The sequence below is a fragment of the Trachurus trachurus genome, assembly GCF_905171665.1.
Source record: "Trachurus trachurus genome assembly, chromosome: 8".
Classification (NCBI taxonomy): Eukaryota; Metazoa; Chordata; class Actinopteri; order Carangiformes; family Carangidae; genus Trachurus; species Trachurus trachurus.
The window spans coordinates 24,821,873-24,838,557 of record NC_139905.1 but is presented as its reverse complement, the minus strand read 5'-3'; the positions used below and the strand labels follow the sequence as shown (position 1 = coordinate 24,838,557).

At 45.7% G+C, this 16,685-nt stretch overlaps 1 protein-coding gene across 2 annotated transcripts in view; it reads right to left on the bottom strand.

Annotated features, from left to right (window-relative positions):
• Positions 1-390: 390 nt before the first annotated feature.
• The window catches only part of LOC310989573 (myosin-9-like), a 34,128-nt gene continuing 17,833 nt past the window's right edge, over positions 391-16,685 (bottom strand). Inside the window, exons 3-41 of one of the 2 annotated variants that reach the window (XM_083976672.1) lie at positions 16,232-16,388; positions 15,029-15,056; positions 14,837-14,930; positions 14,136-14,156; positions 12,317-12,409; positions 12,173-12,236; positions 11,900-11,998; positions 11,604-11,747; positions 11,399-11,494; positions 11,002-11,273; positions 10,711-10,884; positions 10,381-10,554; positions 10,121-10,235; positions 8,809-8,996; positions 8,203-8,324; positions 8,034-8,103; positions 7,768-7,928; positions 7,423-7,531; positions 7,205-7,336; positions 6,851-7,057; positions 6,609-6,746; positions 6,349-6,472; positions 6,062-6,233; positions 5,667-5,879; positions 5,413-5,557; positions 5,069-5,275; positions 4,812-4,916; positions 4,536-4,688; positions 4,116-4,364; positions 3,810-4,022; positions 3,503-3,715; positions 3,254-3,415; positions 2,988-3,116; positions 2,767-2,855; positions 2,534-2,657; positions 1,646-1,854; positions 1,255-1,363; positions 905-1,077; positions 391-790 (exon numbers count right to left, since the gene is read on the bottom strand). In XM_083976672.1, coding sequence (XP_083832798.1) covers positions 682-790; positions 905-1,077; positions 1,255-1,363; positions 1,646-1,854; positions 2,534-2,657; positions 2,767-2,855; positions 2,988-3,116; positions 3,254-3,415; positions 3,503-3,715; positions 3,810-4,022; positions 4,116-4,364; positions 4,536-4,688; positions 4,812-4,916; positions 5,069-5,275; positions 5,413-5,557; positions 5,667-5,879; positions 6,062-6,233; positions 6,349-6,472; positions 6,609-6,746; positions 6,851-7,057; positions 7,205-7,336; positions 7,423-7,531; positions 7,768-7,928; positions 8,034-8,103; positions 8,203-8,324; positions 8,809-8,996; positions 10,121-10,235; positions 10,381-10,554; positions 10,711-10,884; positions 11,002-11,273; positions 11,399-11,494; positions 11,604-11,747; positions 11,900-11,998; positions 12,173-12,236; positions 12,317-12,409; positions 14,136-14,156; positions 14,837-14,930; positions 15,029-15,056; positions 16,232-16,388 — 5,556 coding nt within the window. In that variant the 3' untranslated portion in view covers positions 391-681. The remainder of the gene's footprint in view (positions 791-904; positions 1,078-1,254; positions 1,364-1,645; positions 1,855-2,533; positions 2,658-2,766; positions 2,856-2,987; positions 3,117-3,253; positions 3,416-3,502; positions 3,716-3,809; positions 4,023-4,115; positions 4,365-4,535; positions 4,689-4,811; positions 4,917-5,068; positions 5,276-5,412; positions 5,558-5,666; positions 5,880-6,061; positions 6,234-6,348; positions 6,473-6,608; positions 6,747-6,850; positions 7,058-7,204; positions 7,337-7,422; positions 7,532-7,767; positions 7,929-8,033; positions 8,104-8,202; positions 8,325-8,808; positions 8,997-10,120; positions 10,236-10,380; positions 10,555-10,710; positions 10,885-11,001; positions 11,274-11,398; positions 11,495-11,603; positions 11,748-11,899; positions 11,999-12,172; positions 12,237-12,316; positions 12,410-14,135; positions 14,157-14,836; positions 14,931-15,028; positions 15,057-16,231; positions 16,389-16,685) is intronic. The other variant, XM_083976673.1, reaches the window with a different exon arrangement.

Here is a 16,685-nt window from a genome sequence, read left to right as displayed (position 1 = left end):
TGCATCAATGGGTTTCCAATTGTTACTTCAAATCTGCCTCAAAATTTACTTTCCACATGAAATGTGTGCATCGAATCATTAAGCCCAAAAGCGTAGTCACAAGTGCTAACTGCAGCTAAACTGATAGAATACATTTCAGCATAATAAACCTTCAATATAAACGGAGGCGAGAGCATGAGCAGAATAAACATGAAGCACTTCCTTTCTTAACCATTATAAAAACTTTTGCATAAAATACAATTCTATAGATTGAGATATTACTTTGGTCCCCTTCCAGTAATCGGTCTTCATTTACGTATACTTCTTTCTTTGATTTCTCTTTCTTCAATTAGAAAAATAGATCCTAAATCAGGACTATCAGAGCTGGAATGTTTCCTTATAAAAATATCATTTTCTTTTTTTTATTTTTCCCAGAGAAAAAAAAAATGAAGCAAAAGAAAATTTTGGCCCAAAAAATAAGGTGTGTGTTTGTCAGCATGGTGATTGTCCCAGTTTACTGGCTTCTGTATGTGTGAAAGTGTGTTAAGAATGCATAGATTGTCAATGTTAAAGAGATCAGACTGTCGAGATTTTGTGTTTGCGTTCCTCTCTGTTCAGCAGGTACAGTAATGTGTGCTCATGTGTATTTGGGTTTGTCTATTTCTGATGCAGTTCTAAGGAGTCGAGTGGCACGGTGGCTGTTCATTCAGGCTTGGGCTCGGGGGTCTCGCTCTTGGGCTCGCTCTCCTCGTCGCTCTCGAGGCCGGCACGAGGAATGGTGCGGCGCACGGTGAAGGGGAGGTCGCCACGCCTAAAACGGAGGAGATTTAAAAACAGTAAGTGAGCATCTCTTGTACTTTCAGAGATCTGTGTAAACTAGATCAAAAATAAAACCTGCTGGGGTCTTTACAGCCCTTCCACCCACCTGAGCTTGTTCTTGAGGGTGGTGACTTCACGGTTCATGGCGTCGGCCGACTCTGTGGCGTCCTCCAGCTCCCTCTGCAGTTTCCTTCGGTTGGCGTTGGCTCTCTGAGCCTCCTCCTCAGACTCCTCCAGCTGACGCTTCAGCTGCTTCATGCGGGAGTTCAACTTGTCCACCTGGGAACACGGATAATGTACAATGATGCAAAGCTGATCTTGATAATACACGATAATCTGGCACTTGTGGCACACAGACAGTTTCCTGTCTTTTGCAAAAGTCCTGATGTAGATCTACACAAACATTGAAATGGACGGAAACAAATGTAGAGATCATGGTGTTGGAAAACCTCTGACCTGGTCCTTGTACTGCTCTGTGTTGCGTCTCTCGTCATCCACCTGCAGGATGACCTCCTTCAGTTTCTTCTCCGTGCGTCTCACGAGCTTGGTGGCACCCTGCCTCTCCCTGAGTCGAGAGAACAACACTGATCAGGCTACAGACGCTACACAATATGACACATTGTAGGACAGTGGTACAGGTACTGTTAAAGCAAGCAACACTGCAATACAACACTGAAAATATCAAGTATTAGGTAAGTATTAGGAGCAATATGAACTCGTAACTCAAACCTATAGGTGACTAAACAATGAGACCTCTCCAAACACTCCTTAAACATCATATCTGATACTCCCTCACTATACTTAAGTTTGTAAAATATAAAGTAAGTGTGTTCTTTAGGGCCTTCACCTGGTCTCCATGTCCAGCTGTTCCTCCAGCTGAGCAATCTTTGCCTCCAGGGCGGCCATGTTGGCCTTGTATTTGGACTTGACCGTTCCCTCCAGCTCCTGCAGCTTCAGCTTCAGCTCCTTGTTCTGACGCTCCATCTGGGAGCGAGCTCCCTCCAGACGCTGAGAGGCGCTGCGCTCTGCCGCCAGCTCCACGTTCATCTGGTCGGTCTGAAAGAGCAGGAAACGGTCATCAGTTTGGATTTAACACTTCCAGCTATCTTCATGCCACACATAATTTAAAACAATGGCTACTGGATAACCAAAGTTGCCTGCACTCTTAAAAGCAGGGCACTTGTTGCTCAGTTAGTCTCTTAGTAAGAAATTAAATCTATGGAATTATTTCAAAATCTTTTGAAATAGGAACTTGGGAATTTTAAAATGTTATATCGTATATTCTATCATGTACGACTTAGCTTTTCTTTCCATTGACCATATAGAATAGGGTACACCTTTCTTAAAGGCATTGCACTTGATTTGGTCTTTTTAAATGTGGAAACTGTTTTTGTATTGTCTCTGTGCTGTCTATTGTCTATCTGTGTCATTCTGTATCAGGCTTTCCCTTGTATAGTAGTTTGCGGTCTGTGTCTTCTGTGTATTCCTATATGTTATATGATGGGACTGCAGATGGAAATTAGCTGTGAGCTAAATCTGGTGCAACCATCTCTTCATTTTCTGCAAATGATTAATGTCATTGCACACTGTCCCTTAATAAACTAAATAAAATGTTTTAAAAAAAACCCAGCAAAGAATCAGTTTATGTTAACATAACATCACTGGATGTTGAAGAAGCCTTGAGTCACCTGGTCAGAGCTCACTGTGATGAAATGTAGAACATGGGCGTACAAACCTGCAGCATGGCCTTCTTCAGCCTGTCGTTGGTCAGCTCAGTGTTGCACTGCTCCTCCTCCAGCTCCTCCTCCAGCTGAGCAATACGAGCCTCCAGCCGTCTCCTCTCCTCTGCAACCTGAGCGCTGAGAGACAGAAGAGATGACAGTTGTTGGGTGCTTGTTTTTTCACATACATGTGTGTTCCACATCCCTGACTGTCAGGTTTGTAACAAAACGTTGTGTGATGTCTTACTTCTTGGTAGCCTGGTTGTTAATCTCATCCTGCAGCTCGTCTCTCTCCTGCTGGGCCTGTCTCTTCACTCTCTCTGCAGCTGCCAGCTCCTGCACAAGGACGAATCAGCAAAGGCGAGTTGATGGACGTGTGCATGTCGGTTCATGGCTCATATTCATTCATTTAAAGGGTAAAGAATAAGACATTTTGTTTAAAAGAGAAGGAGGGGGGCGCATGCTGACCTCCTGCATCTGGATCATGTCAGCCTCCATGCCCTTCAGCTTCTTCTCGGTCTCCTTGCTCTGGGCCAGGATCTCCTCTCTGGACATGCGAGTGTCCTCCAGCTCCCGGACAAGATCCTTCATCTGGGCCTGAGGAGGAGGAAAAAAAAAAGAAAAGAGAGCAAAGCTGAGTCAGAGGAAACTGAGAACAAACTACATGTCTGATGTTTGAACGTTTGGACAGGACGCGATTTGTTGTATTGAAGATGTTTCAACAACCGACTCACTTGGAGTTTCTTCAGCTGTTTCAGGGCCTCGTCACGGTTCTTGTTGGCCATGTCGATGCCGGCCTCCAGCTCCTTCAGGTCCAGCTCCAGCTTCTTGCGTGAAGCCACGGCAGCAGAGCGCTGCTTCCTCTCGTCCTCCAGCTCCATCTCCATCTCCCGCACCTGAAGGACGCACCATGGATTTTAAAAAAACACACTCGTACGAAGCAATTGGCACTTGAGTGAGTTCAGTCTGGAACCCGTCGGTACCTGTTTGACAAGCGCTCTCTTCTTCTCCTCGCCCATCTCGTCGCGTCCTGCCAGGTCTCTCTCATACTGGGCCTTCATGGCCTGCATGTTGACTTCCAGACGGAGCTTGGCGTCCTCGGTGGCCTGCAGCTCGTCCTCCAGCTCCTCCAGCTGAGTCTTCATCTCCTCCAGCTGCTGCTCCATCGAGCGTTTGCCCTTCTCCAGCTCGTGGACCTGCACGACATCCAGGAGGATTTGTGATGAGGACGACTGAATGAGCCGACAACACACACACACGACCGTACGTACACACATCCTCCAGACTTACGCTCTTGCCGACATCATCCTTAGAGGATACCAGGTCCTCCATTTCGGCCCGCAGCAGTTTGTTGTTGCGGTCCAGTTCCTCCTTGAGGTCCATCAGAGACTCCAGCTCGCGGGTCAGAGACAGAGCTCGGGTCTCCTTCTCGCGGGCCTCGGCTTCAGCGCGGTCGCGCTCCTCTGCAAAGCGGGAGGAGATGTTCTTCTCCTCTGCCAGCATCTGGAGAAAGTCAGGACAAAAAGTGTTTAAGCTCAAATCCTCATTAAATGCGTTGAGCATCAACAATTTATTCCAAAAGCTAGCATGTCTGACCTGGTCAAACTTCTTCTGTTTCTTCTCCAGGTTGGAGACGATCTGTCGGAGGTGGTCCTGGTCCACCAGCAGGTCGTCCAGCTCCTGCTGGAGACGCGTCTTGGTTTTGTCCAACTTGTCGAAGGCGGAACATTTCTCCTCCAGACGCTGGTTGACTCCCTCCAGGTCCCTCTGAAGCCTCTTCTTCCCCTCCTCGGCGCTCTCCAGGCAGCCGGCGTCCTGCTCCACCCTCTTCCTCATGTCAGCCAGCTGTACGGAAACAGGTGGTGTCACTCTGAGGTAGACGTTTGCTTCATAAAATAACCATGACATTTATTTAAATAGTCAAAGGTTGTTTTTTTTGTTTTTTTAACAGAAGCCAGTGCAAGTTCTCAAAGTGTTTTTCGCAGCATGTCTGAGGGACATGATCAGGTGTTTTACCTGAGCCTGCACAGTCTGCAGCTGCTTCTCCACGTTCTTCTTTGCCGATTCTTCCTCCTCCAGCTGCTCCCTCAGGTTGTTCTGGTCGTCCTCCAGCTGGCGCAGACGAGTGCCCAGAGACAGTTTCTGGCGTGTCTCCTCCTGGAGTAGCTCCTGTTATGAACAATGGACATGTAAAGAAGAATTATTTGAGGAAGACCCACTGGATGATGTTTGCAATGGAGTTTGGTGATGGTCGACGGTGGAGGAACAGAAATGGAAACTGCATCGGCGTACCTGAACATCCTGCAGCTGGGACTCCACAGCAGAGCAGTCTTTGGATGCCTTGATGGATTTGCCCTCCACGTCGCTCAGCACGCAGTTTACATTGTCCAGCTCAGCCTGTGGACAGAGGACAACAAATAAACCACAGATTTATAAAATAATCAGTTAAAACGGCTTTGATTTAGCATTTAACAGATGTAATAAAGAAGTACTTTAAGAGGAAGAGTCCTGCAAAGTCACATCAGACAAACCCTCTCCAGCAGCTGTACCTGGACTTTCTGGAGTTTCTCCGCCAGCTCGATCCTCTGCCGCTCGCTCTCCGAGTGTTTGAGCTGCAGCTCCTGGACCTGGCCCTCGGCCTTCTTCCGGCGATGCTCAGAGTCTCCTTTGCCCTGCATCAGCGTCTGCATCTCGATGGCCAGCTCGTTCCTCTCCGACTCCAGGGCCTGCTTGGCCTTCTCCATCGACACTTTGTTCTGCAGGGAAGGACACAAACTTTAATGGTTTCTGCAGCTGTGCGTTTAAAAGGAGACAAAACTAAAAATAATTCAGGTCTCTAAAAAAAAAAAAAAAAGAAAAAAAAAAAAAAAAGAAGAGAAGAGATTTTAATTACCCTCTTTGCCTGCTCCAGCTGCTCATTGAGCTCGTCAAAGGCCTGACCATGTTTCTGTCTCATCTCAACCAGCTGCTGCTCGTGGACTTTGGCCTCGTCGTCCAGAGTCTTTTTGAGATGCGTCACCTCGGTCTCACGCTTGGACCTGAGGAGGAGGAGCAGATGTTAACCTACTTCTGTCAGGAAGTACAATGAACCCAAACACAAAGTACCACCGCCGTCTGACTGTGCTATCCCAAGACCATCATCTCTACCTGAGTTCTTGCTGGGCGGCGGTGGAGTCCAGAGTGTCCTCCAGCTCGGTCTTGAGGGCCTCCAGCTCTTCTCCCAGGTCCCTGCGGTGTTTCTCGGCCTTGGTGCGGGCCTGCTTCTCCAGCTCCAAATCCTCCTGCAGTTCAGAGAGCTGAGCCTCCATCTCACGGATCTTTTTCTGGGCCAAGTTCTTCTGCGCCGCCTCCTCCTCGATCCTTCAGGGACAAACGGGTTAATGAAAAATGGGTAAGTGGAGCAGGAGCAGAGGTGTCTTTACAATTGTTAAAATTATCATCCGTTTGAATAAGATAACAAAAACTACCGTAGAATAAACACAGTATAGTGCAACAAAGCCAAACGACAACACTAAACAATGTGCTGTGAAGTCCATACAGACCTGGCCAGAGCTGCCTGGAGCTCCTCCTCCTTCTTGGCCAGCTGGGCGCGGAGCTCGGCGATCTGGGCCTGCAGCTCAGCAATCTGGTCGTGTATCTCGGTGAAGTCGCCCTCAAGTTTGCGTCGGTTCTTTTCCAGCTCCTGACGCCCCTTCTCCTCCCTGCGCAGGCGGTCTGACAGAGAGAATGAGCAAATGTCAAATTATAGGCAGGAAAAGAAAAGATGGAAACTGATTGATTGAAGTTTCATTCATGAATGCTTCTGTCTCCGTGGTCTTTCTCCTCTTACCCTCCAGGTCAGTGATCATGGCCTCATGTTTGGTCTTGAGTTTCTGCAGGCTCTTGGACTTCTCCTCCTCCTCTGCCAGATTGGTGGTGAACTCAGAGATCCTCTCCTCCATCAGCTTCTTCTCCTGTTTTCACAAACATTGTCAACAATTGGTTTAGTGATCACTTTCGAGAGTTGTTTTTAGCAACAAATCAGCAGAAAGAATCAAATTAAGCGCTGTAGTGGTCAGCTGATCAGACCGTACGTCCTTCAATCCTCACCTTGTTGAGTTTGTTGTTCTGGTCGTCCAGAACCATGACATCATCTTCGATCTTCTTCATCTTGGCCTCCAAGGTGACCTTCTCCAACTGGAGCTTCTGTCTGGCCGCCTCCTCCTCATCCAGCTGCTGCTCCAGGTCCTGAGCGCAGATGAAAAGTTAAAAAAGTTAAGTACCCTGTAAATATTTACACAGCATGTCACAGTAAATCAGCTGTGGAGAGTGGGTGAGTTTTCTCTACTTACTGATATATTCTGCTGCATCTTCTTTTTCTCGCCGGTCAAATGAGACGCACGCTCCTCCTCCTCCTCCACGCGGGCCTCCAGGTCGTGGAGGATCTCCTCCAGCTCCTGCTTCCTGGCGGCCAGGCGGGCTCTCATCTCCTCGGCCTCGGCGCAGAGCTCCGTCTCCGCTTGAAGCTGCTCCTGCAGGGCCATCTTCTCTGCGCTCAGCTGCACACAGAGTAAACAGATGACTTTGTGATATTGCGCAGTGGTTAAACAACACTCAGAGCAGCCGTCTTCATCTGGGAATATCGTTATTGGATTAGCTGAATATCAGATGAAGTGACGATTAGATTATTCGACATTTCACGTTACCTGCTGTTGTTTCTCCTCCATCTCTTGGAGCTGCTGCTCGGCATACAGATGCTTCTCCTTCACTTTAACCAGCTCTTCATCCTTGGCCAGCATCTCTTCCTCCTGCCTGCTGACCTGCAGCAGAGGCTTCACCTGAGGACAAAGTGGTGGGAATAGTGGCGTTAGAAAATGTTGCGAAAAATACATCAAGCAACTTGTCGTAGGAGACCGAGGTTCACCTTGGTGAAGAGTCTCCACCACTGCCAGTTCCTGAGTTTCAGATAAGCGGCACAGTTCCTCTGGATCACCTTCATTGCAGTCAGCTGCTGCTGTCTCTTGGCAAACGCCCTGCAGAGAAAAGATTTAAACAGTCAGACAATCACATTTCATACTAACATGTTCAGATTGATTGATCAAATCAATCAATCCTTTTACTTGATTCAGCTACACATTAACAAGTTCAGGAGAGTAGATCTTTTGGAAATGACTCGGCATTAAAGGTCATGGTTTTTGTCAGCAGCTTCTGAATAAAGGATCTTGACACCAGTGCGGTCAAAGAACATATTGGTTGCCTCTTTTCTTACTTGCGGGCCACGTAGCCTCTGCACCAGGCCTGGAAGCTGATGATGATGTCTGTGATCTTCATGTCCCTCTCCTCCTCCAGGTGAGCGAGGACACCTGCTCTGAAGAAAACTTTACTCTGGCCGATGCGGTACAGGTTGGGATCCAGCTCCAGGCTCTTGATCTGTCACAAAGAAACGATACTAATCAATCACACTGTAGAGCGATGTGTTTATAGTTTACAGGACTAGATTTGTGGAGGTTAAGTAACATTTTTAGGACTCATTACCATGAGCACACAGGCCTGCTTTCCATCCATGAAGCCCTTGGGGATGGCGTTGGGAGTGAGGATTTCATATCTGGGGGAGGGGCAGATGATAGGATTTAGTGTTTTCTTACACAATACTACATAAGAAGAAGATGATTCAACGGGAACAGTGTTACTCTAATTCCGTTACCTCTGTCTGAACTCCTGGAAGACGATGCGGTTGGGGAAACCCTGTCTGCAGATACGGATCCCCTCCAGCACACCATTACACCTCAGCTGATCCAGAACCAGGTGGGGGTCCAGTTTACCAGCCTGTGAGAGGAGGAAGAGGAACATTTCTGGTCAGGAATTTGTCAAACAGAGAAACAAAGAGTTGTACTCACCACAGAGGCGTGCGGTGTGAGCGTGTAAGGAACTACGAAAAACCAGAGGAACTAAACTCAGGGACATGAAGTCTCTTTTCCACTTTTCTGTTTGTGTTCCCACCACCTCTTTGGATATGTGAAGATCAGGAAAATATTGTGAAAATGATGGATTTTACTGCTGTGTGACTGATATTTGAGTTTGATGTAAGTAATGAATGGAAGGGAGAAATGCAGAAGTAGAAAGAGAAAGTGAGAACTGTGGGTGTTTGATAGTAACCTAGTTTCTTGTTTTTGTGAATTTGTGAATGATGCAGTTCTCACGGTGTCACCCACAGCAGGGCCTATTGTGTTGGTTTGTTTGGAAAGCAAGTTTTCGTTCCTGAGTTGCTACAAAAAAACAGTTCTTGTGTTGGAAATGCCTGAACACACACCTTCTTCTCGTGGTTGGGGATGATGCAGCGGACAAAGTTGGGGTTTGTGTTTCTCAGAGTGGCCATGAGCTTGGACAGCTGCTCCTTGTAGAGCTGGCCCACTGTGCGGAACATGCCCTTACGGGTCTTAAAGGCACCGGGCATCTCGGACATGCCAGAGACCTTATCCAGACCCACAATGCGATCCACTGAAAAAGGGGGGAAAAGGGAGAGAAACAGGGGGAAATGACATTATATAAAAAAAAAGGTCAGTGGGGTTTAATTCAATAATTTAAATATTCAACCAGGCAAACTCAAACCAAATGCATGTCACAAGGAAGAATGAATATGACCATTGTCTCCCCACTTCCTCATGGTAAACACGCACCAGGGGAGAGGAGAGATGGGACCAGTGATACACCACACAAACAGTGAATGTGGAGGGAAGCAGAAATCGGGGGGAGGAGGAGGAGTCACAAAAAGCCAGTGAAGTGTGGAAAGATTTCACACCATTACCAAAATTTATTCAGTGCAATGAGTGACCGAGGTTTTTTGTCGCCTGTTTGTGGTTCTCTGAGTGAAAACTAAGTGTGATGGTTCGCTTCAATATTATGTACGTGTCAGGGTGGTGACAAACTTATGTGCTTGCAGTGGGCATGTATCTTTGCGGTGACAAAAAAAAAACAACCAAACCAAACCCATGCAGTATATACCCATTGCTGCTGTACCCATGACCAACACCAGGAGTCCCCAAACAACACTATTACACAAGAGGGAGAGAAGGAGAGTTCAATGACAGAGCAACAAGTCCTCAGATGACCAGAAGATTTTGTTTCTGAACACAGAGCTGATTAAAGACAATGAAGCGGACTGACAAAATTTACTGGCATCTTTGGAAAAGATCATTTTAGAAGAAGAGGACGGTTCACAGTGGAAATAAGCACGTTCAAACAGACAGCAGGAGAAAGAGGAGAGAGGCTACGTAAATGAAAAGAGAAACCTCATCACCTGAGTCTGAGTGGAGAATAGGAAAACGCTGATAAAAATAGGCTCTCTGACAATTCTGTACCTCTGAGACCCGGTAAAAGAAAAAGATGACAGACAAAACGGGGCCGCACAGAGGAAGAAATGGACGGAAACAACAAGTGGGATTTGAGAAGGTAAAAAACAAAGGTGCACACACCGGACAGTAAAAGAGAAAAGAAAGCACGATGAAACGCAAAAAACAGGAACATGAAGCCAACATGAAAATATATTCCGGCATTGAGCGCCGCCTTTAGAAAAGCTGTGGTCCCTGGATTAGTGCATCGAGCCATCATCGGTCTGAACTCACCGTCCTTCCAGAGCTCAGAGACAAACTTGTCAGTGGACTGGTTGAGCAGTGAAGCCACGTTGTCGTTCAAGGGGTCCATGTTCTTCATCAGCCACTCGTCTGCCTTGTAGTCCACCTGAGAGTCAGACAGGAGTCAAGATGCCTTCTTTTAGATTTGTATATTTTTTGTTTGGTAACTGGACATGACTTTAGAAGTGAGATTAGTGTTATTACAAATTAGGCCTAGTGACAATGCATCATAAAGGACTCTGCACGTTTACCTTGCCGGCATAATGGATGATGCAGAAGTCGGCCTCATCCTTCAGTTTCTTGGGTTTATGGAACTTGGGGTGTGTGCCCTGCTCCTGCAGCACCTTCTCCACGAAGCTCTTGTCTGTGGCTTTGGGGAACCAGCACTCCTCATCCAGCAGAGCCAGAATACCAGGGGGGCTGGCCTGGGAACAAAGCAACAGAACAGAGCTTAATGCATGAAACTTGAAAAACAACCGTTTAAAAACAAAAACGGCAGGCCCTGATTAGAAATATACTGGACCTAATGTTCTGTCAAATAAAGAAATAAAGGCTCGACAGGTGAGTGAAATGAAACTCACAGGTTTCTCAATGAGGTCGATGCAGGGCTGCAGGTCGAGGCCAAAGTCGATGAAGCTCCACTCGATGCCCTCTCTCTGATACTCCTCCTGCTCCAGGATGAACATGGTGTGGTTGAAGAGCTGCTGCAGCTTCTCGTTGGTGTAGTTGATGCAAAGCTGCTCGAATGAATTCAGCTGCAGGGACAATAACAAAAGATGTCAGGAATGATTTCACATACATGTTTGTACAAACAGACTAAGTGTGCTACCTACTACATCGTACTGCAGGCACCTCATATAGAGTTTGTTTACCTCAAAGATCTCAAAGCCAGCGATGTCCAAGATGCCGATGAAGGAGGCTCCCTGTCTCTTGGTCTTGTCCAGGGCTTTGTTGAGCCTCATGACCAGCCAGCGGAACATCCTCTCATATGTGGCCTTAGCCAAGGCCTCCACGGCGAACTCTGCCTGCTCCTGGGTCTGGGCCTTCTGGACGTAGTCTCTGCCCACCTTGATCCTGGGAGACAGGATGGCTCTGGTGAAGTCTGTGACGTTCATGCCCATGAGGTGGGACACCTTCTGGGCAGCTGTAGCATGGGGCGAAGAGGAACAGCAGAGAAATGAAAAGGAGAAGAAGAGGGAAGATGGTGAGTTTTAAAACATACAACAACAGGATCATCATATATGTGAAGGTGAAGAGGCTTGAACTTGCCTGTGTTGTCGGGCATGGAGGCCTGGTCCGTGTGCCGCTCCTTCTTGAAGCTCATGTTCCCCAGCTGCAGCACAGAGGCCACCACCTTCAGCATGCCTGCACGGGAGCCAAACAAACACGGTTTCATGTTGCACTTCTGCACAGACAGCAAAGATCCACCGAAGTAAAAGAAGATGTTTTAAAAGTGATCCTTGGCCTGCCTTACCGACTTGCTCGTCCTCTGGGATACTCATGATCTTCATGGCCTCCAGGGTCTCTGTGAACAGATCCTTGTCCTGCTGCCCAGGAATCGTGACGTTCCCGTTGGAGAGGAAACGGTAGTTGTTGTAATTTTCAAGGAGGAGTTCATCTGAGAGAAGATGTTAAAATTAATTTAAAATCCTTTCACAACAAGGATCACTGCAAGCTTTAAGAAGAGAGCAAATAATCAACACCACAAATCCTTTTGAAATCTTCACCCTGTCTTTACAGTACACAGCAGTTATGTAACACGTTGCTTACTGCGCAGTTTGTCTCCAGCTCCGGTGAGCAGGTAGTAGAAGATATGAAAGGTCCTCTCGTCTTTGGCCTGGCGGATGGCACGGGATTTCTCCAACAGGTCTAGTGATCAATCGGTTAAGGAAAGGTTTTCTGATACTACAGTGCTATGATGATCTCTCAGACCTGTTTGGTTTGTAGCAGTGAGACAGTTCAAATTCCTACAATGGACTAAAAAAGCTAAAACAAGCCCCTTTTTAGTTCTAAAGGGAAAGAACCAGACAGTTTCAAGGATACAAGTTTCAATATTGGCACCAACGATGTACCCATTGACATCGAAGTTGATCCTGATGAATTTTCCCTGGAGGAGGAAACAAAAGCACTCAGGAAATGACTCTAAACAGACACTTTATGTGAAGAAGACGCAGCTTCAGGTCTTACAAATCTGGACGAGTTGTCGTTTTTGACTGTTTTGGCGTTTCCAAAGGCCTCTAGGATGGGATTAGCTTGCAGCAGCTGCTTCTCCAGCTCCCCCTGGTGGAAATTAAGAGAAAAGCAAAGCACAATATAAAGTACACATTCTCTTTGCACTATCATTGAACCTGGATATCACACTCAGCCATGGATTCAGATCGAACAAGACAACAGATAAATCACTGTGATGTATCATAATAAGAAACTCAAACTGAGATCTGCTATTCATTTACCAGAATGCTTTGTCATCGTTAGAAACTGATTAGGTTGCTTCTTTTTTTTTTACATAAATATGCTGACAGAGATATTTGGTAATGTATCCATGATGTACTTACGTAGAGATCATGGAGTGTAAAAAAAACATTTACAAAAGTGACAATAAGGGGGATACCATATACACACCACAGCAACGCACACAAAACACACACATTGCACCCAAGCATGTCACCCCACACACGTAACGTCAGGTTAGTGCCCAAATCTGCAAACACCCAGAGACCCTGTGACCCGTCACCCGTTACCCAGAGCAGAATGATCCAGTGAACCCCACACACACAAAACAGAGTCCTTTCAGCAGCAGTATAAAATATAACATTTAACCTCTTCCCTCGAGCTGTACTGGCTTTCTGTGAAGTCTCTACTCATACACAGTGCACCATTGTGTGCAATACAGCGTCATATCATTGGGAAGTTATTTCTAAGTATTAAAAACTACACATGAGGATTTAGCATAAAGAGACAAGTTTTCTGAGCATTTGTGATTTTTACTTTGTGCTGCACAGTTTATATTCTGTTTTCTGATGATGCTCCTTATTCCTGTTGAGCACATTCAGTGCATTCAGTGTGCACTATACAAATGAATTTGCATTGCCCGGTTACCAGGGGCCGGTTTCACCTGTTTGACCGATGATCAGTCACAATCGTGCAGCAGTGAAATGGGCCGATGTTATTTAAAATCCAAAAGCTGCCACTGCAGGCATTTATAAGTGAGGCTGTCATTACATGTTAAGAATGATTAAAGGCTTAACAATTCAAAGCAATGACACTCGACTGTAGAAATGTTTGTCAAAGGTCTGTATCAGGACTTTTGTAGTGCAGGATCAATGACTGACTATCAAAGTCATTTCAAAATACACAGCAAATCTAATCTACTGTTCCTTCACTGAGGATCTTGATATAAATAAAAAAATAATTTAAAAAAACTTTAAAAAACTCAGGTTTATGCTAAGGACACAACAATGGACCAACATACGATATGTATTGTTCATAGAATATGAGGATGTCTGTTGGGGCCAGACATTGTTTGAACACACATACACCGACCAAGCAAAAAAAAAATTATGCAAAAAGAGAAAAGCAACTTTGGACTCGGGTGCACGCACAAAGTAGCAAATACAAGTTGTGAAAAATTCAACCAGACAAATATATGATCGCATTAATGAGCAAAATATGCTGTTTTTTTGTCTTTTGGGTTTTCAGCAAACACCCCTCCCCCCTTTATCCTACTATTGTCAGGCTGAATTTTTCACAGGAACACATACGGCTGCCACTGATCTGCAAACAAACTTCCTCCCTGCTTCCTATTGGCTGGCATGACGTGTCACCTCTGCCCTTAGTACAAAGTGACTCCCACAACGGTGCACTCCAGCGAAGAGAAAAGAGGAGGAGGAGGAGGAGGGAGGATGAGGGGTGAGGGTGGGGGGAGGAGGAGGAGGAGGAGGAGGAGGAAGGTGATGACAGAAGCAGGTGGGGAGGAAGGGTGAATGGAGGGAGAGGGTTAACTCACATGTGACAGGACCAAGCTGTTCTGTTGATGGGAAGAGAGAAATACAACAACCTCAAAAAAAGGGATGATAGATGTGGTTTTTTTCATCAAACCCCCAACCATGTCGCTTTCAGCAGCATCTGTCTAAAAGGCTGGCAGCTCAGATAACAGGAGAGCAGGACACTTTTATTTCAGATGAGAAGGTGCAGTAATAGCAGCACACAGGAAACATTACGGATGATGTAAAGGCCTCTGGTCTGTCTAAAATGTCAAGTGGCTGCCAGGGGCCTTTAAATATGCACTACTGCTTTCCTGTGCCTGCAGGCCTGTTATCTTAACTGCCACCCCTTTTCCTGTGATGGCAGCTGTGCCACATCAGAATGTGTCCAGTGCTGAACACAGCAATGTGACGATGGATTAACAATCATGTACACAATCATGTGCACACAGACAATAGAAAAAAAAAAGTGGCTGATCAATTGTGCAGAGAGGAACAGGAAAATGTTGATCCTGTAAAATAAAATAAAAGCACTGGAGGGGTTAGGGAGAGTGTCTCATCTCAGAATGATGATTTGAATAAGAAAGTTAAAGAGAATGGAGAGAAATAAGAGATGAGGAGAGTAAAATAGATGAAAGGATAAAAGAGTATCAGCAGAGGATGTAAAAGAGTAACAGGAGGAAAGTTTGAAGAGTAAACTGTGTCGATGAGAGGAAGGACTGACCTGATCTTTTTTGGTCTTGTGAGAGGAGGCTACATGAGCCAGATACTGGATGACCTTCTTGGTGTTCTCCGTCTTTCCAGCACCAGACTCTCCTCTGTACGAGACAAACAAAGAGTCAGAGGGTTTTAAGGGAGGGATGGTTTAGAAGACTGTTTCTCATCCAGAAGGAATGGTGATGCATCTGAAACTCACGTGCAAAGAATGGACTGGTCTTCACGATCTGCAAAAAAAATAAATGTACAAAAAGGCGATTAATCAGAGCAACATTACTGTATATTCTAAGTGAACCTTTGTTATCGCCACCTCACATACAGCTTCTTCGTCTGTACAACAGGATGTACATCACCACAGACAGGAAATCGGTATCCGGCTTCCTGTGACTGGAAAGAAGTGCTGCCGGGTTTCTAACCAACCAGTTAATTGCCCATCATCTCTAACAATGTGGTCTGAGCACTTTTGGAGCCAAATATGGGAACAGAAGAAGAAACGGGACAGAGTGGGAGTAGTTTAGGTGTCGTGTATGTCAGATGACAGAGCTAAAAAAAAAAAAAAGACTCAAAAAAAGGAGCTGTTGTCAAGCTCAGAAAACACATACAGGAGGTGGATTCCTGCACACACACTGCACAATGCAGTAGTCCCACAGGAAATACCAATTAGATGCTTGTAATGTTACATTTTGGCTGCAACTGTAGATTGAGGTTACACAAGACAGTGTAATTACATAATGAGGGAAGAGTTAGTGTCTTAAAAAAAACATGCAAATGCCAAAGACGGGAAACTTCCATTAGGAAAAGTAATACAAGCACTTAGGAGGATAATCAATGTGAAGTGTATCCTAAGAAATTCAAATAGAGCGTCACAAGTCTGAATCAATAAATAAGATAAATGAGTACTTTTTTGTAGATTTGAAATTTATATCCCATTTAGAGCTTAGCCACTTATGTTAGAGTTAAGAGAGTCTGACATTTTCCGAGGCCAGCGGGGTGAGTAAAACATGTCAAACGCAAAAACAAGTAACAAGAAACAACTCCAGTTTTCTACAGCTTTTGGTCCCCAGTGATCTCGACTCTATTTTAAGGCCCAAACTCAATAAACAAACTACTCTCATGCACTGCATCTGATTTTTAAGAGCGGGCACTGGTGCAAATGACCTGCATGCATGCGTAAAAACGTGTTCTCTTGGGAGCCTCACGGTTTATAGCTCAGTGTGGCGCTGCTCTGAACACAGTGGCTCCACTGACAATGTAGTCGTAAAGGGACCAAAAATTACAAGCCCTGGGATGTTAAGATAAATTTGGGAAAACTTTGTGTAAAGAATAAAAAGTACATTATGTAAGCCAGCTTATCCCTCTTAATGCCGTCTTACAATGCTACTGTCTTAGGGCGGTGACTTACCCTGCATCATGCTTCTGTAAGCTGTGTCAGTGATGGCGTAAATGTGAGGTGGCATTTCATGCCTCTTCTTGCCCTTGTACATATCGACAATCTCCTCTGAGTAGATGGGCAGGTTCTTGTAGGGGTTTATGACGACACAGAAGAGACCAGAGTATGTCTGCAGAACAGAGAGAGGTGGCACTTTAGAAAATGTTCACTTTAATGTAGAATAACAAAGTAATAAGGTCCTAGTGAAATGGCAACGTTTAAATGTTGTTAGACCAACAGACCGGACATGTAAATACCACAAATGAGAGTCCTGTTTAGTGAGCAGATAAGCATCATGAAGTGGTTATGTCATACACTAATGTATGCTGAGGTATAAGTGCTTCCCCATAGCCTCCCCATAAAAAGGAGAAGTAGTACTTGATTCAATAACAGGGCCTCCCTGCCCCCATCAAAACCCAGCTGAACG